We start from the raw sequence: 27,661 nt of genomic DNA, 5'->3' as shown, positions 1-27,661 counted from the left end.
CTCTGCAGGACGAAGACATGGCCAGGGGCCCTGATGACATGCAGAAGTGGGCCACCCTGGTGGTGCTGGCTGCCCTGGGCATGGCTGTGACATCGACCACCAACCCCGGCGTCGTGGCCAGGATCACCCAGAAGGGCCTGGACTACGGTAACTGGATGCCTTCCTTTCCTCCCCTGCAACCTCTGAGGAGCACTGATTGAGCCCCTGCTGTGTGCAGCCCTTTAAATCCAGTGTATGGCCTGCTCACAGCTCCTCCCAGGAGGCCCTCTTACCCCTGTGTTACATATGAAGAAGCCGAGGTAAGGTGAGCTACCCAAGGTCACAGGCCTGGGAAGCGGCGGCACTGGGACTGGAGCCCTGGTCTGGAGGGCTCACGCATCCAGGCCCAGACAGAGGAGAGACTGGCGTGAAGCAGCCCCCTGACCTGCTCAGATCTGTGCCAGGCACTGTGCTAAAAGGACGTATTGTTACTAGCGACCTTTACAGATGAGCAGACAAACTTGGAGGAGGGACTGGGAAGTGGGCGGCCTGAGCTCTGGTCTTGTCAGATGTACCAGGGTGGGGCTGCTCAGTGCTGCCTCTCAGTGGCAGAGAGATGAACTGCAGAACAGTGGGGGACAGCCAGTGCCAGAGAAATCAGACCCGGAAGGCAGAACCACAGCCACGGTGGACCCCTGGGGAATCAGGACAGGACCAAAGGGACCTGGTATCCCACCCCTGAATTCCTACCCCAGCCCAGGCAGGATACCTCTGAATCCCAGGGCTGCAGACGGAAGGTTCCCCATGAGCTAGGAGAAAGGATTATGTCCCTGCTCTATACCCAGAGCTGGGGTGGTCCTGAAGTCTTCCAGAGAGCAGAGGCTTGGGCTGGGCCTTTAAGCCTGGAAGTCTTCATGTTCTGTCACAGCAGCCTCGGTTCCCCCTTCTACTCACACCCCGTGCGGCAACCGGCGAGTGTTGGGAAATACAGCAAAGCTGCTCATTCCCCCGCTTTACGTACACTGTTCAGTGGTTCCCTAGTGCCCTCAGTGGATGTCTTGGGCTTGGCATTAGAGACCCTTCAAGACCTGGCCGCTGCAGACCCACAGATCGTGGCCATCCCACATTTTCTTTTCCCTCCAGGCAGTGACAATCTATGCATTGTTTACTTTTGAACCCCCAGAAGGCCTATCCTAGGGCACAGGCTCTGGGACCAGAAGGCCTGGATTCAAATCCTGCCTCCATCACCTGCCAGCCAGCTGTGTGGTCACCTTTCTGAGTCTCAGCTTCCTCAACCGTGAACTGGGAGTCGTAACAGGACCTACTACCCAGGATTGTTCAGATTCAGTAACATAATACCTGTATAGAGACCAGAACTGTGCCTGGAACAGAGTAAGAGCTTGATAACTGCTATTATTATTCTTACTATTATTATTCTTACTACTTCCTAACTGGCTCCTGGGATCCCTCATCCTACTACTTACTCTTCTCATTTAACGTGTTTGCCTTTTAAGTGGTCTTTCGATGCTATTAACCACGTAATAACTGATGGCAGAATTCCTGACCCTGGAACATTCATTCATTTATTCCTCTAACAGGTATTAAGTTCCAGTCACTGTGGTAAAGATAGGGGACGTCCGTGACATCTACCACTGACCTTGGGGGGCTTACATCTAGTAGGGAAGCAAGATAGTAATAAAAATATCACACGGGCTTCCCTGGTGGCACAGTGGTTGAGAATCCGCCTGCCGATGCAGGGGACATGGGTTTGTGCCCCGGTCCGGGAAGATCCCAAGTGTCGCGGAGCGGCTGGGCCCATGAGCCATGGCCACTGAGCCTGTGCGTCCGGAGCCTGTGCTCCGCAACAGGAGAGGCCACAACAGGGAGAGGCCCGCGTACCACACACACAAAAAAACAAAACAAAAAAATCACGTGAATAAATGCATAATTACAAACGGTAATGGGAGCTCCAAAAGAGATGCCCACAGCATCATGAGAATGATAACAAGGGGGATTGCTCTCATCTAATGAGTCAGGGAAAGTTGCCAGAGGAAGTGATGAGCAGAACGACCAGGTGAAGAAGAGAGGAAAGGGTTTCCTAGGCAATAGGAATGGTACGTGCAAAGGTCCTGTGGCGAGACAGTCTGAAAGCCAGAGAGAGTATCTGTGAGGGCAGAGCACAGAGCAGATGTTCAATAACACCCACAGGATGCATGACTGGGTATTTGGAAAGGGTGATATTTTAAACTAGGGGTTGGCAAGTGACAGCCTATAGGCCAAATCTGGACCAACACATGTTTTTGCATGGCCCAGGAACTAAGCATGGCCTTTACAGTTGGAAAAAATCAAAAGAAGAATCCTATCTCACACCATGTGAAAACGATATGAAATTCAAATTTCAGTGTCCATCAATAAAGTTTTATTGGAAGACAACCGTACCTATTCATTGACGTATTGTCTACGGCTGCTTCTGTGCAATAAAAGCAAAGCTGAGAGGTTGTGACAGAGACAGTAAGACCCACAAAGCAGAAAATATTTGCTCTGGGGCCCTTGACAAAAACCTTAGCTTGAGCCCTGCTTTAGATCTTTCCAATCCCAACGTCCCTGCCGTGAACAGGCTGCACAGCTCTGACCACTGACCCCGCTCTTTCCCCTCAGCCTGCCAGCAGGGAGTGGCTACTCTGCAGAAGGATTTGGAGCAGATCACAATTCCCACTTTCTCAGGAAGCTTTAAGATGAAGTTCCTCGGGAAAGGGAAGTATAGCTCCTACAGGTAAGGTCCGTCAAGCTCAGTCCTCAGTGTGCAGGACTGTAGTGTGTTGGGGCCACCAAGACCTAGACTCACAGAGTCACAGACTCCTAACCTCAGAGACATTAGGATCCCAAAGCTAATGTTTACACCATCCCGAGGGGGTCCAATCCCCCAAGCTGCATGTGGAGGAAACCACACAAACGGTCTTTCAGGCACTCGCCATGACTCCTGCAGGGATGTCACGAGCCCCCAAACTCTGTGCCAAGCCCACATGTTAATTAGGGTTAGGGGTGGGGGAGAGGTTTCTAGCACATAAAACCTAATCCAAAATGGCCTAAACCAGAAGGTTTTGGATCACAAGTCCCTGAATTGTCTGTCTTCGGGTTCACCTTGAGGAAGGCTCAAATGTCACCGCTTCCCTCGGGAGGGCTAATTCTTGGGTAGGGCCTCCCCACGAAGCACTCACCAGCATCTTCTCGGCACTCCCAGCCCTGTGGGAGGAGGGCACCTTCTCCTAACAGCTCAAGCAAAACTCCTAAGGATCACTCTGATTGGTCCGTCTTAGGTTATGTACACACTCCTGGACCAATCACTGTGGCCAGGGGGATAGAAGACACGAAGGAGCTTGTGCTGACGTCTCAAGCTCCACCCCCTGAAGATGGCGGTGAAGTCAACTTTCTTTGGAGCTACACGGACTAGATGTGGGGAAGGGTTCCTCCAAAGTAAAATGGCAGTTCTGTTATCACAAAGAGGGGTATGGGTACTGGGGAGAAAAATCCATAAATGTCCTCTAAAGAATTTTATGCACTCACTCATTCAACAAATATTTTTGAGCACCTACTATGTGTCTGACTCATCAGGCTACACTACAATAGTGAAAAAAAGGCAGACACATTCCACCCTTTACAGAACTTGTAGTCACTGGGATAACATTTGTTATCTTCACTGATCATCACACACCCTGCAAGATAGAGGTTACTGTGTTCATTTTACAACACGAGGAAACTGAGGCGCAGGATAATTAAGTGATGTGCCCAGGGTCACACAATAGTAAACTGAAGAGCAGGGTTCAAATGCAGATTTGTCTGACTTCAAAGCCTAGCCACAGAGCTCCCCAGGCTGCTCTCATAGCTTCTGGGTTCTTTTGGAATAACTGAGGTAAAGGGCCAGGATGGAGGGAAATGAGTCTGCACTGACCATTGACTGAGTCCTTGTGGGGACACTTAGAGACTAACTGATCATTTCTTCTTTGCAGCTTGGTTATTCATGGATTCAAGCTTCCCAGTTCCCACATAAGACCGTTGCCTGATCAAGGCCTTGATCTCTCCATCAGAGATGCCAGTGTCAGGATGCGTGGAAAATGGAAGGCACGAAAGAATTTCATGTGCGTTTCCAAGCTTAGTGTTTGTTGAGTGTGTGGGTGAGCTCTTGGTGAAATTTGGAGGAGATGAGAGCCAAGGTCTCAAGAATGCCCAGTTTTTGCCTGGCCCATTACCATTTGCCCCTTCAGAGTTCCTGGGGGAACTTTTCACAGAAGAATTTTCAACATAACCCTTGGTTAATAGCTGAGAATTTTCCCACATCTCAGTGCAGGGCACGGGCAAGGCTGAGTCGGTGCGTGTGGCTTAGGATGGATGACTAAGTGGGACCTTTACTTTACCCCTTTGTCAGTTAGCTATCTCTCTGTAATAAAGCATCAGTGACCGAAACTCAGTGACCTAAAACAAGTCATATATCATCACTTACATATCTATGTGTTGGCTGGGGTTCCCTGATGTAGGTTGACCTCAGCTGAGGTAGCCGTGCTACACATGTATCTCCTCCTCCTCCCTGGACCAGTGGGCTACCCAGAGCATATTCTTAGTGATGGTGGAGGTGCAAAAAGGGAAACCAGAAACATGCAGGTCCCCTTGAGGCCTGGGGGGGACTGAACTGGTCCATGGTCACTTCTATTCATATGCCATTGGCCAGAGCAAGTCATGTGGTCAAATCCAAGGTCAAGAGCATGGAAATACACACATATCCCCCCTAGGTAAACAATGGTGAGGGTATGGATGCAGGGAGGGGTGAAAATTGGGGCAGATCATCCAAACTACAGCTCTGAATCTAAATATTGGGCTCTCACTGCAGTGACTCTGTGCAACAGTGACAGTGGCTCAGACTGACCTGTCAGTTTATCAACTTCCCCTTTGCGGTGAATCCAGGGAGAAAACAGACACTTTGGTGAGGAGAGGGGCATGAATCTGCCTTCTGTTACAAGGACTGCTGGGTCTGTCCATTCCCTACAATAAGAATTGCTTACTTCTTCACTTGGGCTCTTTCACATCTATCATTTCACTTACTGATCACACACAAAATAATAACAATACTTCCTCACATTATAGAAGAGTTGACAAATTACATTCACACCCACTGTCCTCTCCCAAACTCATTTCATCCCTGAGGGAGGAGTTATTAACCCCATTAATGAATGAGGGCATTAATTAAAGTCATTGGTCCCCCCAAACTCAGCTTTCTAGTGGCAAAACTAGTGTCGCACTGCTGGTCCAGGGTCTGGGTAAGGAAACTGAAGCTCAGAGAGGTTGAGAAACACTCTCAGTGCCACACAGCACACAGGCAGAGGCTGAGGCAGTGGGTAAGAGCAGGGTTCTGCCGGGCAGCCATGGGTTCAAACTTCGGGTTGGAATCCTGGCTCTTTCACTCAGCTGCTGTGTGACCTTGGGCAAGCTGCCTTCCCTCTCTGAGCTCCATCTCCTCACCCAGAGTGGAGATAATAGCAAAACCTGCCGTCCAGCATGGGTGTGAAGTCTGAATGGCAGCAAGAAGAAAATGCTTGCTCCAAGTCTTTTCTTTGTTTCCCTTCATCAAAGTCAGCCGCAAATTTGACCTGAATGTGGAGGGCGTCGCCATTTTGACTGGTCTCAAGCTGGGTTATGACCCCACCTCGGGCCACGCCACCGTCGCCTGCTCCAGCTGCAGCAGCCGCATCAACAGAGTCCGTGTACGCATCTCGGGCAGCAGCCTGGGGTATGATCTTCTGGGGCTGTGGATGGGAGGAGGGACAGGATTGCCTTAGTTATTCTTTTTTTATATAAATTTATTTATTTATTTTTGGCTGCGTTGGGTCTTCCTTGCTGCTCATGGGCTTTCTCTAGTTGTAGCGAGCGGGGGCTACTCAGCTGCGGTGCGCGGGCTTCTCATTGCGGTGGCTTCTCTTGTTGCAGAACACGGGCTCTAGGCGCGCGGACTTAAGTAGTTGTGGCGCACGGGCTTACTTGCTCCGCGGCATGTAAGATCTTCCCGGACCAGGGCTCAAACCCGTGTCCCCTGCCTTGGCAGGTGGATTCTTAGCCACTGTGCCACCAGGGCAGTCCCTGTCCTAATTATCCTTGTATTCAGAAAACACATTCCAAATGCCACTTCTATGCCAGGCCTCAGGTGTAAGGGGACAGGGGTCTACAGATGGAACACACAACATCCCTGCCTTGAAGAGTCACTTGCTCATTCAATATTCATTCAGCAAACTTTACTGAGCACTTATTATGCTCCAGGCTGTGCACTAAACACTTTACGTGCACCAAGTTATACAATCCTTACCACAAGCCTGCAAGCATTCATCTCTCCATCCATCCAACGAATATCGACTAAGAATCTGCTATGCACCAGGCTTGTGCATTGTGCTCAGGAAATAGCAGTGGTCACTAAAATTTGGCCTTGCTAACAGCGATTGGAGGCTTACTGCATGCCTGGCACTGTTTCAAGCATGTTCCTTATCTCACTCAATCCACACAATGACTGTGCAGTTAGTCAATTATTACCCCATATTCAGAGGAGAAGATCAAGGCGCAGAAAGAATAGAAAATAACCTGAGTTTTCATACCTAGTGAGTATTGAGAAGGGACTGGGATTCAGCCCAGGACTTGCTGGCCCCAGAGTCTCAGCTACACAGTCCCTGCTCTTTTGAAGCTTCCAGCCTGTGGGGAAGACAAACCTTAATCAAATCATTGCATTAATGAATGGCTCACAATAAGAACTGAGAAAAAGAGGTACAAAGTGCAATGAACACACAGAACTGGAGGATCTGACCTAGTCTGGGGGCTGGCCATTTCATTTTCTTTGATGAAATGACATTTCAATTGAGATGAAAAGAATAAGTAGGAGTTAATTAACTTGGGGACAATGGGTGTTTTAAGCAGAGCAAACAGCATGTGCAAAGGCCCTACGGTGAGAGGAAGCACAGGACACAGGAGGATACGGCAAAGCAGTGTGGCTGGAGTACAGAGAGAGGGGGTGGTGAGGAACGAGGCTGAGATGGGATGGGGGTCCAGCCGTGCACCTATTGAAGAAATAACCGCAGAAACAGGTCACTGCACACAGGGGAAGAAGTGTCTGATGGGGGTGTACAGAGTTGGAGCCCAGGGATGAGGGAGTTTAGGTTTATTTGGAAAAGGGAGGAAGGCTTCCCAGATGAGGCAGCCTTCAGAATGCGTCCCAGGGACACCCGGGAAGCCTCATGCATGTCCCCACGTGTCAATTTGCAGGTGGCTGATCTAACTCTTCCACAAAAAAATCGAGTCTTTGCTCCGAAACAGCATGAACCGCAAGGTACGAGGGGCTCAGAGTCTCACCTCCTCCTGTCAGAGCGGGTGGGGGCTTCTGTGTCCACATACCTCATGCATCGCTGGACACTTCTGCTCTCACCCAGGCCTCTTTTTATATATATATATATATATATATATATATATATATATATATATATATATATATATATATATATATATATATATATATCTTTATTGGTGTATAATTGCTTTACAGTGTTGTGTTAGTTTCTGCTGTACAACAAAGTGAATCAGCTATATGTATACATACATCCCCATATCCCCTCCCTCTTAAGCCTCCCTCCCAGCCTCCCCACTAGCCATCCATTTTACATCTGGTAGTGTATATATGTCACCACTACTCTTGCACTTTGTCAGAACTTCCCCTTCGCCCCGTGTCCTCAAGTCCGTTCTCTGTGTCTTTATTCCTGCCCTGTAACTAGGTTCATCAGCACCATTTTTTTAGATTCCACATATGTGTGTTATTTGTTTTTCTCCTTCTGACTTACTCCACTCTGTATGACAGACTCTAGGTCCATCCACCTCACTACAAATAACTCAATTTCGTTCCTTTTTATGGCTGAGTTCCCTTGTATATACGTGCCACATCTTTATCCATTCATCTGCCGATGGACATTTAGGTTGCTTCTATGTCCTGGCTATTGTAAATAGTGCTGCAATGAACATTGTGGTACATTTGTCTTTTTGAATTATGGTTATTTCAGGTTATATGCCCAGTAGTGGGATTGCTAGGTCATATGGTAGTTCTATTTTTAGTTTTTTAAGGAACCTCCATACTGTTCTCCATAGTGGCTGTATCAATTTACATTTCTACCAGCAGTGCAGGAGGGTTCCTTTTTCTCCACACCCTCTCCAGCATTTGTTGTTTCTAGATTTTTTTGATGATGGCCATTCTGACTGGTATGAGGTGATACCTCATTGTGGTTCTGATTTGCATTTCTCTAATGATTAGTGATGTTGAGCATCTTTTCATGTGTTTGTTGGCAATCTGTATGTCTACTTTGGAGAAATGTCATTTAGGTCTTCCACCCATTTTTGGATTGGGTTGTTTACTTTTTTGATATTGAGCTACATGAGCTGCTTGTATATTTTGGAGATTAATCCTTTGTCAGTTGCTTCATTTGCAAATATTTTCTCCCATTCTGAGGGCTGTCTTTTCGTCTTGTTTATGGTTTCCTTTGCTGTGCAAAAGATTTTAATTTTCATTAGGTCCTACTTGTTTCTTTTTTATTTTATTTCCATTACTCTAGGAGGTGGGTCAAAAGGGATCTTGCTGTGATTTATGTCATAGAGTGTCCTGCCTATGTTTTCCTCTAAAAGTTTTATAGTGTCTGGCCTTACATTTAGTCTCTAATCCATTTTGAGTTTATTTTTGGGTATGGTGCTAGGAAGTGTTCTAATTTCATTCTTTTACATTTAGCTGTCCAGTTTTCCCAGCACCACTTATTGAAGAGACTGTCTTTTCTCTATTGTATATTCTTGCCTCCTTTCTCAAAGATGAGGTGACCATATGTGCGTGGGTTTATCTCTGCTCTCACCCAGGCCTCTTCAGCAGTCCCCCACAGTCCTTGGAAAGCACATGTCCAGCTCTAAAAATCAGTCATGCCAATTTTCCTGGGGATCCAGTGAGAAACTAAGAAAGGGTCATGTGACACACCCACAGCAAACTCCCCCATGCTTGGACCACCTCTGCTCTTCCCCCTTCATTCTTCCCTGCAGAGAAACTACCATTCTCTCGCACTGAGCCCCTCTCCTCATAGCCCTCCAGCCTCCTTCCCTATCCCCCAACCCCGAACCCCCTTGGTGGCTATACCCACCCAGAAAACGTGCAGCTGATGAAGCTGCTAGACTAGAGTGTGGTCAAACTATGTCCTGAGGCTGGCACTGGTACGAAAGACAGACACGGACCAGAGCTTCCCAAGCCTACCTTCACTCTAACCCCCGCCCCACACAAGCCAACCTCTTCAGCTGAGAAAAGGGGCCATTCCTTGGGCTAGTTTTCCATTAATAAACTATCAGTCTCCAGGAAACCCCTGAGCCTGTCTCCCAAGACAAGTGAGCTTGAGTTTTCTCAAAGGGCAATGGGGAGCCATTGAAGGTTTTAGGCAAAGGGGTGTCCTGGCCAGATCTGTGCTTTAGAACAACTTCTCTGGCTGCTGTGAGAATGGCTGGAGGGACCAAGAGCAGGGGCAGGAGTCTCGGGGACACTGAGGAGGCTTGTGCAGCCTTCCAGGTGGGAGACCTTGGTCTCCCAGTGAAAGGCACTGACAACATGAGTAGGGAGACATCGATCACATGAGATCATCTATCTGAAGGCACTCTGTCAAAAGTTAAAAAAAAAAAAAAAATCCATGCCTGGTGGTCAAAATGCATAACAGAGGAGATTATAAAACAGGTTTTAGAGTCAGAGTCTCTGGGTTTTGATTCTGGCTCCAGGGCTTAGCTGTGTGATGTTGAGCAAATCACTTGACTTTTCCAAACCTCAGTTTCACCGTCTGTAAAATGGGGACATTGATACCTTCTTCACCAAGCCGTTGTAAGGATTACTAAAATAGTGAAGGCTCCCCACCAGCCTGGCTCAACCATAACTCAACCGTCTTTGTAATTAAGTAATAGTATGAGGGGAGTGTTAGCATGTATTTAACATAAAGAACTATTAAAATAGATTATTTCTTGTCAATGCCTTAAGAGTGACCCCTTGAGAGCAGCCAAGCTGAACAATAATAACGCTGAGACACAGATAGAGGAAGTGGTAGTGCTGGGCTTCAAACCCAGGCCGCCCCACCTCAGAGGTGAAACTCTTAATCAGTCCAAGATATTGTTTAGAAGAGAGTATGGGCCTGAATGAATGAATGAATGGATGGATGGATGGATGGATGGATGAATAAATGAAGTGTCAGGGTGTCCATGATGTTACGAAGGCCTGGAAATGGCGAGGAATGAGTTTGGAAGTCCACTCGCCAGGAATACAGAGAGAAGAGTGGGCGTCTGAGGGAAAGAAGGGTCTATATAGCGTGTGGATGGGGGTGGGAGCGGAGGAGGGTGGCAGTAGACAGGCAGGCGCCAGGCTGCCGTGTGATTTGCTGTGATTTGGAGCCCCCTGGTGGCCCTCATTAGTAAGTGTCATTGGAGGGCAGTAGCTGAGGGCAGGCAGCCCAGGTGTCCAGCTGGCCCCTCCCTGCCAGATGGGCCGCCCACTCTCACCTTTGGGCCACTTGGAGCAGATGCACGGGTTTCTCCGAGAGTGACCTTCTTAGTCTCCTTGGGACATCCAGAGTTTTATGTGATAGAAACACACTCCAGGAAAACCAAAATTTCTCCCTCCTTCCTTCCTCCCTCCCACCGCCCAGATAAAATAACTTGATTGACAGGGGGGAAGGCGGGAGGGAAGTGTGGAGGTGCCCTATCTGCTCTGTGGGCAGGTAGGGGGACCAGCACTGCGGAGGAGTGGGAACCTGACGGGTTTGGTTGAGATGTGCTGGCCTTGGGGGCCTGTGGGACATCCAAGGACTTGGTCTAGGAGGCAGCTGGACCCTCAGGCTGGAGCTCAGGGGAGATGTCTGGCTGCAAACCAAGGTCTGGGTGCTGGCCGCAGGTTGGGAACGTGGAGCCGGGGACCCAAGCAGGGTCCCCCCACCCCCCAAGGCATGGCTGAGACAAAGATTCAGGTGCGAGTGTTTTATTGGGCGGGGATCCCAGGCGAGGGGCGGGGAAGGGAGCTGGGGACAGGAACATTATTGAGTGGGCTACCACTCTGGACAGCTGGGGCTCAGTGCTGCGGGACTTCGGGGCACACACCTCAGAACTGTCCCAAAGGGGTGGGGGAAATGGGTATTTATCCACCAGCTCTCACCCCTCTTTCTGGCTGCTACATGTGTCATGTACCCAGCAGAACGGTTTCCTCTCGGCCTCCTAACGCCCCACTGAGATCACTGTTTTGTCCCAATTTTACCACCAGGAAACGGAGGCTCAGAAAGGAGCCGAGACTTACCTGAGGTCGAGGCAGTAAGAAGCAGAAACAGGATCCCAAGCCTGTGCCCCAGCCTCCCTGGGGAGTCTGGTTTGGCTGGCACATGGCACATGTCCATTTCAGATACATTCCCTTCCCGGAAGCATTGCCCCAGCCCCTCCAGGCGCAGGGCCCCTCCTGGGCGTGTTCAGTGCAGTTGCAGTGTCCAAGGTTTGGCCTCACCAGGCAGGAAAAAGATTTTGGCTTGAGTCCCAGCCTTGTCACTCACCAGCTTTGCCATCTTAGACTCGTTACCTTTTCTGAGACTCGGTTTATTCCCCTCTAACATGGGAAGGAAGGGCTAGAGGAGGAACCAATATTTATTTAATCCTCATTGATTACTGCTGGGAAACAGAGAAACCGTTCAGACCTGAAGCCAGTCTGGGCTCAGCCTGGGATGTTATCACTGCTAATAATGATCTCTTCTGGCTTTTGAGTTCCTACCATGTACAGGTCATCGTCCAGGTCACTAGTAGTACCCCGTTATACAAATGAAAAAATGTGGCTCAGAGAAATGAAAGGACTTGTCCAACGTCACAGAGTTTTCAGTTCAAGCCCAGGTCTTTCTGCTCCTTGACGCTGTGTTTTAGCCACGTCTCTGGGCTGTTGGAAGAAGGGAGAGAGATGATATCTGTGAATGTGGGGTGTGGGCTCATTTTCCTTTAAGGAGAGCTCAGGGAGGGCTCCCTGGAGGAGGTAGGAATGGAATTAACACTGCAGGTCTTGATTCAACTTTAGGGGATGCTGCCCCTGAATCCCAGGCCCCAAAGATGCTGCCCTGGGGAGCCAGTTCATGGTCCATCTTCTTTCCCCCTAGTGACAAACAAAATAGGCAACGTGGCTGGGATCGATTACTCTCTGGTTGCACCTCCAAAAGCCACAGCTGATAACCTGGATGGGCTGTTGAAGGTAAGACTTACACCAAGAATCATACACCCTCACACCTTTGCCTCAGACCACCTCCCCCCAAGACACCCCATCATCCTTGGAGACAGATCTTATGACTCCACCCCTTTCCTATCCATCCTCACTGCTCTCCCCAGTCTACTCTCCTCATCTTCTCCTGGTTCCAGTCACACTGGCCTTCTGGCTGTTCCTGAAATGCACTACGACTTCTCCCTCCCCAGGGCCTTTGCACTTGCTGCTCCTTCTCAACAGGACTCTCTGGCCCAGATATCCGCAGAAGCTCTCCCTTTCCTCCTTCAAGTCTTTGCTCAAATATCGTCTCCCTAAAGAGGCCCTCCCAGACCACTGTTGCTAAAATAGCGCCCTCCTCTTCCCCTATACCCTGCTTTATTTTTCTCAGCAGCACTTAGTACACACGGTCGCAAGCTTGTCTCCCTCAATGTGATGAAAGAAAAGGGGCTGTGATTGCTTTGTTCTTTTTTTAAAAAATTTTTAATTTTTGGCTGTGTTGGGTCTTTGCTGCTGTGCACGGGCTTTCTCTAGTTGCGGTGAGCGGGGGCTACTCTTCATTGCGGTGCGCAGGCTTCTCATTGCGGTGGCTTCTCTTGTTGCAGAGCACAGGCTCTAGGCACGTGGGCTTCAGTAGTTGTGGCATGCGGGCTCAGTAGTTGTGGCTCGTGGGCTCTAGAGCGCAGGCTCAGTAGTTGTGGCACATGGGCTTAATTACTCCATGGCATGTGGGATCTTCCCGGACCAGGGCTCAAACCTATGTCTCCTGCATTGGCAGGCGGATTCTTAACCACTGTGCCACCAGGGAAGCCCGCTTTGTTCTTTACTGTATGTGTAGCACCTAAAACTATGCTTGGCATATAATAGGTGCTCAGTAAATATGTATTGGATGGATGGATGGATGGATGGATGGATAGATGGAGTTAGTTTCATTTCATGTCACTTTCCCCCTCATTCCCCAGCCTCCAACCAAACTCACTGGCCTTGCACTTCCTCAACATATCCAGCTAGTTCCCACCTCAGGGCCTTCATCCTGTCCATTACCTCTGCCTGGACTCCCCTCCCTCGCATGCACTCCTCTACCCCACTGGCTTCTTTTTATCCTCCAGTGGATGTGGGCTGGGTTGTCGCTCCCCGAGCAGCCTTCTCAGACCTCCTCAGCTGGAATAAGTCCCACTCCCTGAATCCCCTCTGGATGTACCTCAGTCCCTCGACAATCGGTGATTGGCTTGTTTGTTTACTATTTACTTGTTTGTTCTAAAACACATTTGATGTAAAAAGAAAATGTAGAAACCACAAAGGAGCATAGAAATAAATAGGAGGGAAGGAAGGGAGGAAGGAAAGAGAGATTACCTTAATATTACAACCCAGAGATATGCACTGCTGACACACAAGTTACAGTCTTCCAACCCTCCAATCTTTGTCTCTGCTGAGATACAGGAAATTACACACACACACACACACACACACGTAACAAAGGCAGAAACAAATACACATAAAAACCACATATATAGACGTAGAAGTACATACACGCACATACATGTATACAAGTCATATTTTACATTCTGTTTTACAACTTTTAAAACCAGAACAGTATAATGTGAACATCTATCCATGAAATGTCCTCCCGTAGCCCTTTTACTGGCTCTTGGGTCTCTCAGTGGACAGCTTGTGGTAACGTACGTGGACAGTGCCCCCTCCTGGGGTGTCTGTGCTCTTTCCATTTTTCCCACAAGTTTAACCAGAGCTATACCTCCAATATCCTTATAGCTGGATCTCTGCCCATCTTTGACTATTTCCTAGAAGTGAAATTGCTGGACCAAATAGTATAGTTTTAAAAAATCTAAGTGATACAATGGAATAAAAGATTAAAACAATTCCTATTTATCCCTAGCGAATGAGAATGTCCTGTTTATTGCCCCCTATCCCCACTCGGGGCTCCTGCCCAGAAGTTATGGCTGTTAGCCGTGGAGGGTATTAGCCCTCCAGCCCCCTGGTCCTAAGCATTCACATACACATATGTGAAAGCCCATCTAGTTTTGCTGAGAATCTGTTTGCACATATGAATACACACTGTTCTTCACTTGTTTTTCTCACCTAATGATATACATTAGAGCCGGCACATGTTTGGTACATAGGTCCTCCATTTTTTTTTATTTTTGTCTTTTATGTTTTCTTTCTTTGTCTTTTTTTTACACCTGATATTTTTACGAGTTGCATATGGTATTTATCCTATAATATGGGTGTCACTGTCACTAACTGTAAATAATGAAATGACCCAAGAGTACAGAGAATATTGCACATTCTCACATACCCACCACCCAGATTTCAGACATGTTACACATTTTGTCATACTCACCGCTGACTTTTTTGAAATGAAACATTGTAGAAATAAATAACTGAGGCCCCCTTGGGGACCCTCTACCCTCCAGGGAATCACACGGATGACATCCCTGTGTGTCCTTCTTGCCTGTGTGTGTCAATAATTCTTATATAGTATGTTTTATAGGCCTTTAAATTTTACATAAATGGTATTCTAACATATGTATCCATCTACAATTTGCTTTTTATAACTCAACATTCTTATTTTTTTAGCTAAATAAGTGATCTGTTTTTTCAAAGTGTTTCCACATTGCCCTTCAGAAACGTAAACATATAATCCCCAGCAGCACGTGAATGCTTTCACCAAAAACTGGGTAGTATGAGCTTAAAATACACACACACTTAAAACAGTTTACCTCGCTCCTGAAAATTTTGCTAATTTGATAGTTGAAAACAAACGAACAGGAGCATTTCTGTGCTTCTTTGCAAGGTTGAGGCAGAGCCAACGGCGTGGTTGGGCGCGCGCTTGCCAGACTCTGGCTGCCCAGGTTCAGCTCCTGACTCCGCCACTTACCCTTTTGAGTGACCTTGGGCAAGTCTTTTCACCTCCCTGAGCCTAAGTGTCCTCTCCTATAAAATGAGTATAATCTCACCTACCTCACAGTGTTGGTGGGAAAAGCACTTAGAAAGTAGCCCCAGGAGGAGATGCTATTGTTAGTTTCCGGCCGTGGCTTTCTCCTCTGTGAATACGTGATCGGTATCCTTAGCTCATTTTTTCTTGGAATGGAGACATCAAATTGTAATCCCTGAAGGATACCCAGGCTCACTCTGCTGCCTCCACCCCCAGGGGGAGTTTTCCAGGCTGGCCCACCGCAGGCCCCTCCCTTTGCCCCGCCCACCGCAGGCCCCTCCCTTTGCCCCGCCCACCGCTGGCCCCTCCCTTTGCCCCGCCGGCGCTGAGCCTCCCCAGCAACCACAACCGCATGGTGTACCTGCGCATCTCCGAATATCTTTTCAACACGGCCGGGCTCGTGTATCAAGAGGCTGGAGTCCTGGATATGACCCTCAGCGGCGACATGGTAAGGCCAGGTGGAGGTAGATGTGTGAAGAGCTCTGGGCTCAGAGTGCAGTAGACGGTCTGGACCTGAGTCTTGGCTCACAGTTGAGGAGATCAAGATCTGGACTCTACAGTCAACCAGACCTGAGTTCAAATCCTGGCTCCCCTCTTTTGCAGCGGGGTGACCTTAGGTGGTTATTCAGCCTCTCAGAACCTCGATTTCCTCTATTTCCTCCAAAGGGTGTAATGAGGGTTAAATGAGATATGAATGCTTGTGCAGCTCCAGCACAGGTTCATCAGCGTGGAGGAGGTTCTCTGAATACTAACAGTAACAGCCAGCATTGACTGAGTACTTGCCATGTGTTGGTCTGTAATCCAGCCTTATCATCATATCACCATTATCGTCATCATCCTCATTGTATATTTGTGGCTGAGTCCTGCTCTGGGCCTCAGTTTACCCATCTGTAAAATGAGGAAACAACCATATTCTCCAGAGTCTAGGGACAACAGGGTTCCTCCTACGCTGCTCCCTGAAGAGGTGCCAGATCCTCCCTCTCCGTAGAGGCACCAAAGGGATGCTGACCCCCACATGTCCCCCCTGTGGAAGTAAAGAAAGACCACCCGAATGAGAACTCTTCAGGGCAAGGGAGTCAACCTCTATCATTTGCGTTTGGCAGAGACTCGAAGACAGACAGGGGGCAGGAAAGCTTTATAGTGAAAAACAGGGAGGGCTTCAGGTAGGCTCTTATGGAGGTTGTCAGTGCGGGGAAGCTGGAGGTGGGCTAACAGAAGCCGGGCAGCCTATGTGATTGGTTTGAGGAGCATATTTGACTTTTTCAGTGCAAAAAATAGGGAAGCTGGCAGTCACTGATCATGCCCTGACCATTCTGGGTCGGCATTCTATTGTCATATGTGGTCTGGCCATGGTCTGTTGGTATATTCGGCCTCTCACCCCTCATATGGAATTTGCCCCCCAATCTAATCTTCCAAGATCCTTTTCTCTTCTTCTCTCACTACAGTTTCCGAAGGAATCCAAGTTCCTCCTGACAACAAAAATCTTTGGAACCCTCTTACCCCAGGTGAGAAAGGATCTGCTCCCCTTTATTCAGCTCAGTGAGGAGGCCTAGGGGAGCTGAGTAGAACAGGGCTCTGCTGAGTGGCCTGCCGAGAGCACCCCTCTCCAGATCCAGAGGCAGCCCAGCCCAAGAGTATGGAAATAGCTCTGTGCAGCCCATCCCCAGTACAGAGAAAGGCTCCAAGCACCCACGTGACCAGGTGTGAGGGTAGCTGCTGAGGGCTCATCCATTCAACAAATATTCATTGAGTGCCCACCATATTACTGGGGCCCTGTTCTGGGCATCCAGCAAAACAGACCATATCCCTCCCCTCCTGGAGCTCCAGTCCAGTGGAGAGAGAAAATTATTGTTAAGACACCCAAAACAATGAAAAAGAAAATGCAGACTGTGATAAGTGAAGCCAACACTTATTGGCTGAAGTTGATGAGGTCACTTCAGACAAGGCAGCGGGGGAAAGCCTCTCAGTCTGCTTGGGCTGCCATAAGGAAATGCCACAGACCAGCTGGCTTAAACAACAGAAATTTCTTTCTCACAGTTTTGGAGGCCAAGTCCAAGATCAAGGTGCCAGCAGATTCAGTTTTGGTGAGGGCTCTCTTCCTGGCTTGTAGATGGCTGCCTTCTTGCTGTGTCCTCAGATGGCCTTTTCTCTGAGCACATGGAGAAAGAGCAAGAAAGCTCTGGTGTCTCTTCTTATTAGAACAGTAATCCTGTTGGACTAGGCCCCAGTCTGATGACGTCACTTAATCTTAATTACTTCCTTAGGGCCCCATCTCCAAATACAGCCACACTGTGGGTTAGGGCTTCAGTGTATATGAATTTGCGGGGAACGGTGGGGGGGCGGGGAGGCACAAACTTTCAGTCCATAATGGCCTGAATGGAAGTGGTGGCACTTCCATAAATTTCTATACAGGAGGTACTGGTGTAGAGGAGGTGTGACCGGTAGGGGTCCAGGGGAATTGTCTTGAAGCTTCATTTGCATAACAATAGCATTCTTTTTACTCAGACTGTGAGTTTACCTGGGGGAGGACTGGAGGCTAGCTGAGATGGGGGCTTTGGCAAAGCTCTGCTCTGTTCCCCCTTGAAGCCACCACTGCTGTCTAGACTTGAAGGAAGGAAAAGAGTGAAGCTAGGGAAGAGTACAGAACAAATATTCAGGGAGAGGGAACAGAGAGTGCAAAGGGTTTTAGATGGGAAGAGAGCAGGTCATATTTGAGGAAGAGAAGTCCCTTGTGGCTGGAGTTAAAGGGCAAGAGGTAGAAGCATGGGGCGTGAGGTTGGCAGGGTACCAAGTGCTGAATTATTCAGTCTTTACGATTTACTCCAAAAGCAATGGGAAGACATCGGTGGTGTTTATGCAGGACCAGGACAAGATTGGATTTAGAAACATTTTTTTTTTTTTTTTTTTTTTTTTTTTTTGGTTTTTGTGGTACGCGGGCCTCTCACTGCTGTGGCCTCTCCCGTTGCGGAGCACAGGCTCCGGACGCACAGGCTCAGCGGCCATGGCTCACGGGCCCAGCTGCTCCGCGGCATGTGGGATCCTCCCGGACCGGGGCACGAACCCGCGTCCCCTGCATCGGCAGGCGGACTCTCAACCACTGCGCCACCAGGGAAGCCCAGAAACATTTTAATAAAATTGCCCCTTTTGTTGGTTGCCCCTGCTGGGGGCTGCAGGTGGCTAAAAAGTTCCCTGACATGAAGATGCAGCTCCTCATCTGGGCTTCCTCCCCACCGAACATTGCCATGTGCCCCACCGGCCTTGACCTCACCCTTGCCCTGGATCCCCAGGCCGTTGCTGTCCTCCCAGACTCCTCCTTGGCCCCCCTCTTCCTGCTTGAGATGGTAAGTTGCTCCCCGGTGAGAGCAGATGGGGAGCCCCGGACAGGGCCAAGAGCATGGCCCTCAGAGTCAGAGGGACCAGTGTGAATCCTGCCCAGGCTCAAACCTGGACTGTGTGTTTCCAGGGCCTGAGACTGGAGCCACTGTCCTAACTGCTTCTGACTTCTACCGGCATTCATTCATTCCGTCGTTCGTTCCGTCGTTGGCTTGAAATATGCATACTATTTCCAATTCATTCGCTTGTATCTTTGGTCATTCAATTATGTATTTGTGGATTTGTTCATTCATTTATTCATTCAATTATTCGTTTGACTGCTATCTTGAAATATACTATATCTTTGCTGGTTCATACATACATCCATCTATTCCATTATTCATCTACTTATACCTTTGTTCAATTGATCATTCATTTGTATATTTGTTTGTGCATTCATTCCTTTATCATTTATTCATCCATGCATATCTTTATTCTGTCCTTTGTGAGTTTAACCCTTCACTTATTCAAGTATTTATTCCATGATTGACTTGTGCATTCATTCATTTGATCACTCTGTCACACTGCAAACATTTGGTGGCACCCACTCTGGCAACTGAAGGTGAGGGCCAGACTCTCCCCACCAGGAGGTACTCAGGTCTGCCCAGTCTCAGGCTGAGGCCCATTTTCCCCGCTTTGCAGATTCAGTGGGTTCTGAGGGGTTTGCCCAAGGCCACACAGACAGTGGGCAGGAAAGCTGAGCTTGGAAGTCTTGGTTTCCTGACTCAGTAAACATTCGTTGTGTGAATGAATGAATGAGTGTCTGTGAGAATAGGGCTGGCCTGGACCCCAGCCCCACAGCCTGTCTCCCACAGTCCACGGGAGTGGCCTGGGAATGCTGAAATGGTCTCAGAAGCAGGGGAAGAAAATGGTAATTGGTTGACAGGCCAGGACTCATCAAAGAGCACAAAGTTTGCAAAAGGAAGAGTCCTCTCGTCCGTGGGTCCCGCAGGTCCGACCCAACAATGAGGCTCCTCTGCTGAGCCTTTGTGAAGCTTACCTTCCGGTCTTGGAGGCTTCACAGAGTCCCCTGCCCCTGGGTCAGGGGCCTTCACTTTCTGGATTGTTTCTTTGCAGAACATGAACGTTTCTGTGGAAATTGGTGCCAGGTCCGACGGACTTGTCGGAGAGCTCAAGTTGGAAAAGTAAGTGGGCCTGTGGGCACACGAAGAGGGGGCTGCCCATCTGTTCTTGGTGCCTGTGGGCTAGCAGTGACCTTACAAAGTTCCAGGCTTTCCTGTTCATCCATCGCATTTAAGCCTCAAACAGCGCATGGTGGGCACAATATCCGCATTTTGCAGACAGTGAAACGGATGCTCAGAGATGAAGTGACCTGAGACCGCACGTTATAGGGTGACCAACCGTCTCGGTTTGTCTGCAGTGTCCCAGTTTTAGCACTGAAAGCCCTGCAGCCCAGGTCACCGCCTGCCCCATCCTAGGCCCACTCATGGCTGGGCAGTGCCAGCTGATGAATCTCTCCAGCCCCCAGCCACTCCACGTCCCTGGCCTTCCTTGCCTCTTGGAAAACACTTCAACTTCTTCACACCCTTCCTTGGGACGTCGGCAGCCATCTCCTGCTGGGAGACTCTGGAATCCGTGCCTGGGTTGGAATCCCAGCAGAGGAGGTTGTGGTTAGGGATGTGGGCTCTGAGGTTGAGCCTGTTGCCTTGGAAGCGCAGCTCGCCTTTGGCAGGCGCTGAACTCTCCAAACTTCAGGCAGTTTCCCTGGCTGGTAAAATAAGCCCAATAATTGTTCTTTGCCAAGAGCATCATTTTGAAGGTGAAATGAGGTATTAACATGTGTTGCAGTGCTTAGAACACTTCGAGGGATACAATAAGCACTCAGTAAGCAAGAGGAAAAGAGAAAGACAGAGGGGCACACAGAAGAAGAACAAAAAAAACAGAAATGAGGGAGAGTCAGAAAGAGAGAGACAGACAGACAGACAAAGGAAGGGAGGGAGAGATGCAGGGAAAGAGAGAGTGAGAGCAAGACAGACAGATGGAGAGACACATTAACAGGAAAGACAGAGAGACACAAAAGGAGGAAAGAGGAGAGAGAGACAAGCAGATACACAGAGATCAAGAGTGAGGGAGACGCACAGAGTCGATGCGGTGACCCCCGCGTTCCAACCTGGCGTCTACATCTCCATCACTTTCACACTGTTTAAACTGAATCTTGACCCACATCCCTCCCCATTTCTGCCTTCTCTCTGGCACAGAGCTGTCCTTCTTAACCTTGAGTTTGGCTCCTGAGGTTTACGTGCTGCTTATTTCTCCTGGCATCATTTTGACAAGTGTTACTGCTTTAGAAACATGTGGATTTAATTTTCCTGGAAACACCCATGGGCCTCTCAAGTAGAGGAGCCGGGGAAAATAGAGCTGGGTGATGGCCGAACACAGACTTTCTAAAATATGCAGGGATGGGGGTGGTGAGAGTCCATAGGGCAAGAGTTTTCAAACTTTGTAGGGTACTGGAGACAACAAAAGCTTTGACATCAGGGAGACCTGTTTGAAATTCTACTTGGCTGATTGTTAGCTGTATGACCTTGGGCAGATTGCTTGACTTCTCTGAGTGTCAAGGACCTCATCTGTAAAATGGGAGTGTGATGGCCCTTGGCTCTTGGGTATTACAGGAATTCAATGGGATAAAGCAACCAACATAGTGAATGATAGGGGTTCAATAAATAACCATTTATTTACCTATCTCCTAGATCATTGTTAAGATGCTGTAAAGTCTGTAAATATGGGATTGTTTATTGGCTCAAATAATTGAAAAGTCCAAGGGTTTCAGGCAAGGGTGGATCCAAGTGCTCAAATGATATCCTTACAACTCTGACTCTCTTGATCTCTTGGCTTTACTCTCCCTTATGCTGGCTTCATTTCCCAGCAGGCTGTCACCAAGTGACGGCAAAAATCGTTACCAGCATCTCCCTAATTTTGCTGGAGAAAAGAGAATACCTCACTTCCAATATTTCCAGCAGAAGTCCTGGGACCAACTCTCATTGGACCAGCATGGACTAGAGGTCAATCCTTGAAGCAATCACCATGGCAGGGGAGATAGACTCTGCCCTTTGGCCAGCCCACCGCAGAACCCAGCATTAATAATGTAGGGAATGGGTGACCGTCCAAAAGGAAAACTCAGGGGGCTGTCACCATAGAAAGGGGGAATGGATACAGGATGGGAAAAGCAGACAGCACCCACCAGATTGGGCCCCTTCTCCCCAGCAACTGAACTCTAATATGAGTCAGGCTAATGGTGGTCTCAACTTCCCCCTCCCCTTCTCACAGGCTGCTCCTGGAACTGACGCACTCGAACATCGGCCCCTTCCCGGTGAGTCTGAGGCCGTTGGTGGCTCCTTCCTTCCTCTGATCTTGAGATAACTGTCCTGAGGGCACCTGGGCTCATAGCATCTTTTCAACAGACCACTGGTTCATTTGCATATAGTTTGCCTGTGAAGCAATGATGCAGGGAGATTTGTGAGCACAGAGACCAGAGCTGGAATTGCTGCTCCAAGCTTACTAACTGTGGGCCTTGGGCAAGTCACTTCCCCTCTGTGAACTTCATATCTTCCCCAGAAATCAGGGATAATCCTTTCCACCTGAGTTAGTGTGGTGAGTTTTAAATGGGATTAAATGTGCACAGTCAGGTACAGAAAATCTGCTCAACAAGATGTTTGTTGAATTAACAAGTTAATGAGTTTATTGAGTACCTACTATGTGGCAGGCACTGTCCCCCCAGGTGTGGGAATGTGCTGATGAATTAGACAAGAAAGTGACTTCTTCTAGAGCCTACATTGTAGTAGAGAAACAGACAATAAGAAATGAAGAAGATCATTTCAGTCAAGATCAATGCTATGAAAAACTAAGTGGAGGTGGGGTAGAAAGTGATGGGGGAGGTTAAGGGTTAGACCATGTGATCAGGGAAAGCCTCTCTGGGGAAGTGATATTTGGGCTGAGGGAGCCTGCAAGGTGAAGATCTGTTGCAGGCAGAGGTAATAGCAGGAGCAAAGGCCCTGTGGTGAAACAAGCTTGGCATGTTTGGGGAATGCAGAGAAGCAGTGTGGCTGCAAAAAGCAAGGAGCGGGTGTAGAGAGGCAGCCAGGGGCTGGCTCTCCTGAGCCTTCTGGACTAGAATAGGTTGTGTTCAAAGGGCAGCGAGAAGCTGGTGAACGCTTCATGCATGGAGTGACATGATCTGATTTATACTTTATAAAAGATGCCTCTGGCTGGGGTGGGGGGAATGCATTATGGGGGACGAGAGTCAGACCATGTGGATAGTTGGGGAGGCAGGTGCATTTGCCCATGTGAGAGATGACGGAGGCTGGGTCTAGGCCAGGAAGAAAGACAAAGATGGTGGATTGGAGACATACTTTGGAAGTAGAATTAGAACTTGGTGGGAGATTTGATGTGTGTGGTGGGGGGAAAGGCAATGAAGAATGACTCCTAGATTTTTGACTTGAGCAGCTGGGTCAATGAATGGCAGAGTCACTTAGAGATTGAGTAGGGCAGGTGGGAGGGAGACGACAGGTGTCTTGCCAGCCCAAGTAGACGATTCCACTACCCAGAATCACGGTCTGTCATCAAATAGACTCACCCCTGCTGCACCCCCATCACCACCCTCTGGCACTGGTGGGGAGTTGCCCCTGTAGATAGCAGGTCAAGTGTACTTCAACAGCCGACCTGAATGAGCATCTCTCTTGTGACTTCCATTAGAAGCCACAGTGTGCTAATTCTGTCCACAGCGTTTTACTGCACATGGCCCGGATCTTCCAGAGATCCTCTTGCTAAACCTCTGGAGAACATTTCCTTAGATCTCTGAAATGACCCCCAACGTTTCTAGCGAGTGGGTGCCTTATAAGCCACCCAAGCCCTGAAGTCAGTCCCAGCATCCCCTCCAAATCCAGTGGAAATCCAGCCAGCCATTTCCATCTGATAAGATTACAACAAACAGAAGGGCCCAAAGCAACCTCATTGTATTTTCATGGATTTACTGGTGCCAAGGCTCTCATGGTGGCAGCTGGACCCAGTCAGTGACTAACTTCTGCTTCCGCAGAAAATAAAAATTTAAAGTTCCCAGATTCATGAGAAGAAGGGCACCACATTTGATGAGCCCAGGGAATTACAGTCTGGGGGAGGAAACTCAATTGTTCTAGAAACAAAAATGTACATATTTACAAGTGGTAAATGTCACCACTACAGGCAGTCATCTTGAGGGTGTTACGTTATTTTTGAATTTTTTTTATGACAGCAAAAGCAAAACATATACATTACAGAAGAGTCAGAACCTACAGATTTGCAAAACAAACAAAAAATAAAACTCATTCCTCTTTTCACCACTTAATTAATAATTTGGAGTACATCCTTCCTGACTTTTTTCTATGCATATTTAATAACAGAATGGAATTACATGGTTTCTGTAGCCTACTTTTTCTTTTTAAAAAAATTTTTATTGGAGTAGAGTTGATTTACAATGCTGTATTAGTTTCTGCTGCACAGCAAAGTGAATCAGTTATACATTAGCCTGCTTTTTCTTACTCAAAAATATATCACGAAAAATTTGTGCTGATAATTATATTTCTACAATATCATTTTTAATAGGTGCATAGTGTCTCTTAGTATCAAAGTGCCACCATGTTCCCCAGATGATTCCCCAATTGTTGGACATGTAGGTTGCTGTTAATTTATTGTTTTGGTTCTATCTATTGCACTACTTCATTTCCTTAGGATAAATGCCTTAGAGGCATGTTTGCTGACCCACCGTGCACACACATTTTTAAGGCTTTGGATGAACATTGCCGAATAGCCCTCCAAAAGTTTGAACTAATTTGCTCTCTAACCCACAGTGTCTGAGCGGGTGCATTTTCTTATGCAAAGTTTTTCACATTTAAATACTCTGTGACGATCTTCCTTACCTCGGCCTTGCCCCCCCTACAGTCTAGAAAGTGATTTGCATCTGGAACCTTGAAAGCAACAGGGGTCACTTTGGTGACCTTGATCGAGCTGCAGAGTTTTCGCGTCACCCCTGTGTCCATCTCTCAGCGGTTTTCCCAGCTGCGAGGTTGCCCTGGGTGGGGGGGAGGGTGACGGAGGACAGCTGACGCTGTCATCAGTGCCCTGATGTGTGTCCCCTCCTCCTCCTGATCCCCGAGTTGAATTGCTGCAGAGTATCATGAACTACGTTGTGCCCACTTTTGGGATTCCCAAGATTAACAATAAGGAACTTTGGAGAAAGGATGATTTTCAGTCCTGGGGAAGAGGCGGCGGGGGGTGGGGGGGTGGGGTTCGGTCCTGAAACCACCGAATAGCCAGCCCCAGCTGTGGTAGCTGGAGGTGGTGCCCTCAGATGAACCTCAAATGGCATCTGACCCAGAAAAGGGATGGGAGAAAGGGTTGAGTTCCTCCTAGGTGCCCATCCAGCCTTTGAGACAGCCCCTAGAGACAGGGGATAGCAACGGGGTCAGTTTTCGTAGGAGGAAATGGGAGATCAGAGAAGTTAAGTGATTGTTTCAGGTCACAGAGGAGGTGAGAGATGGAACTGGGATTTGATCCCAGCCCTGAAGCCAGAGCCCTAGGTCTTTTTCCAAGTCCGAGAGAGAGGGACCAAGGAAGAAGGGTGAACTTGGGCTAACGCTTCGGCTCAGCTCACTCACTGGTGAAACCCCTGACCTTTGCAGAGCCAGGGGCAAGGGCACAAATAGAGGCCCCCGTGCTGTGTAACTAGAACACTTAGAAATTGTCAACGAAGACAACACATTATTACATATAGTCTCTGGCTTCTCCTCCTACCTTGACAAATGCAGCTTCTTAATGACCTGAGGGACCAGGTTGGAGTTTAGAATTCCCCAGAATTTCACAGCAGACTGTGGCGGGATGGGGGAGCTGGACCACAGCCCGTTTCCGGTTTCATCCTGAACATGGAGGGGCTTCATGTGCATATCCATCACATGTCCCCCCGGGGGGGCCTCCACAGCCCAGCAAGCAGCCGCTCTGGCTGTCACTCGGGGCTGGGTGTGCACCAGCAGTGCGGCACCCTCAGGAGGGTGGCCTTGGGGCTGAGGGGGCGGGAATTCACCAGTCCTGGGTGCTTGGAGCGCGGTGGAGGAGAGAGTGGGAGACTCCAGGCAGCCTCTTCACGGGTTTCTTCCCAGAGCCGGGCCAGGGGAGCGGCCGGCCGGCGGGCTGTCTGTCTCGGATCCGTGCCCCTCCCCCCTCCCCCACCTCCTTCTACCTTAACCTCCAATGCAGAGAAGCTGCAGAAAGGCTTCCCTCTCGCCCTGCCTGCCTCCATCCAGCTCTTCAACCTGGTGCTTCAGCCTCACCAGGTGAGTCCCCAAGCTCTCCTTCGCCACATCTCCCATCACAATAGCCACCTTCCTCCACGTCAGCTCTGGATCAAGCGCTTTCTGCCCTTACAATAATCCCAGAGGGTGGGCGCTGTTACTAAACAGAGAACAGAGGCTAAGACTCCGAAAAGCCACACGGCCGTTACATGAAGTCCAAAGTCAAAGCCAGGTCCCTGCTTTTAACCATGGGCTGCACCACTCCCACCCTCCACTCGGTAAAAATGGAACTCACGTGGTGGCCCCAAAGCCTCTCTTATAAGGTGGATGTGCTTAAGTACTTGACAAATAGGTGTCACGTGCCTTCCTTGGCATCCAGCATCCTTCTAGGCCCCGGGGTATAAAGCGCGGGGTCTGGCAGATTACGATACCGGAATGGACGGCCTCCTCTTCCCTTTCCCTCAGCCTGACCCCCAACAGCATCTGACACTATTTTCCCCATCCATGGAATGCTTTCTTCTCTTAGCTTTTTTTTTTTTTTTTTTTTGCGGTATGCGGGCCTCTCACTGTTGTGGCTTCTCCCGTTGCAAAGCACAGACTCCGGACGCGCAGGCTCAGCGGCCACGGCTCACTGGCCCAGCCGCTCCGCGGCATGTGGGATCTTCCCGGACCGGGGCACGAACCCGCGTCCCCTGCATCGGCAGGCGGACCCCCAAACACTGCGCCACCAGGGAAGCCCTTCTCTTAGCTTTGAAGATTCTCTCTCCTGGTTTTCCAGCCGCCTCTCACTGAGCTGTTTGGTCTCCTTTGCTGGTTCCTCCTTCCCCTACCAGTGGGAGTTCTCCAGGGTTCCTGCCCCGGCCTCCGCCCTTCCCCCACTATTGCTTTCCCTGGTCACTTTCATCAACTCAGGCTCAACAGCCACCTTTGTGCTGACCGGTGACCCTGCCGTGCTTCCAGTCTCTTCTACGTGCCCAAAGTGTACATACGCTGGTTTCCTCGGTGTCTCCATCCTTAAACCCACCATGTCCCAACAAAACTGATAACTCTGAAAGGAAACCATCACCCACTCTTACATTCCTTACCGCTGTCCATGGCTTCCCGGTGACCTGGTGGCCCTCCTGGGAAACCTCCACCCAGATTCCTCCCTCTCCCTCACCCCCAACATCCAGCCCGTCAATCCCTGATTCTTTCAACTTAATGGGAGAACTACCAGGGCTAAGAGACAGTAGAGAAATAGCTGAGCAGAGGAAACATTCCCCACGTTCCCTACATTTTACCACGTTCATCCTTAAAGTTAAAAAATGACCCCATAGGCACAGTCTAATTCCTTCATTTCTGAAAATCCTGAGTGAAGGGCAGGAAGGAGCACAAGAGAAGTGGTTCTGCAACTTTGATTGCAAGCAGGGCTCCCTGGAGCTGCCAAGAGGCAGGGATGACAAGTGAAGGCCTTCCCAGCAGCCCGGGGGTCTCCACGTCTGAGGAGAAAACAGCTGGCAGAGAAGCTGCTGACAGATCCACGGGCCTTGGCAGCCACTGATGTGCAGACCCCAGGGGTGGGATGCCAGGTGCCCCCCGCCCCACTCACTCCTGCCTTCCTATCAGCAGACAGGCCTCCTCCGCTCTCTCCTTCCCAACAGACAGGCTCCCAAGGTTTCCTTCTAAAAACCCAGCATCCCCCATATTCACAAATGAGGTGTACTCTTCCGGCTGATGACGGCCTTCTCATCTCTCCCCCAGGATTTCCTCCTGTTCGGTGCAGATGTCCACTACAGCTGA

General features: G+C 49.1%; 1 protein-coding gene across 1 annotated transcript; it reads left to right on the top strand.

Moving 5' to 3' along the window:
* On the top strand, nt 1-27,661 carry BPI (bactericidal permeability increasing protein). The gene is given in 15 exon segments (XM_059037551.2): nt 1-147; nt 2,638-2,752; nt 3,987-4,109; nt 5,591-5,758; nt 7,273-7,367; nt 12,180-12,271; nt 15,447-15,477; nt 15,533-15,678; nt 16,676-16,735; nt 18,404-18,571; nt 19,680-19,747; nt 21,891-21,937; nt 24,752-24,814; nt 25,848-25,924; nt 27,623-27,661. Coding segments are annotated over 15 exon segments (1,422 nt in total). The 5' UTR covers nt 1-17.

Source organism: Kogia breviceps, chromosome 14, assembly GCF_026419965.1.
Source record: "Kogia breviceps isolate mKogBre1 chromosome 14, mKogBre1 haplotype 1, whole genome shotgun sequence".
In the NCBI taxonomy this organism is placed as follows: domain Eukaryota; kingdom Metazoa; phylum Chordata; class Mammalia; order Artiodactyla; family Physeteridae; genus Kogia; species Kogia breviceps.
This window is presented reverse-complemented; position numbering and strand designations above follow the sequence as displayed.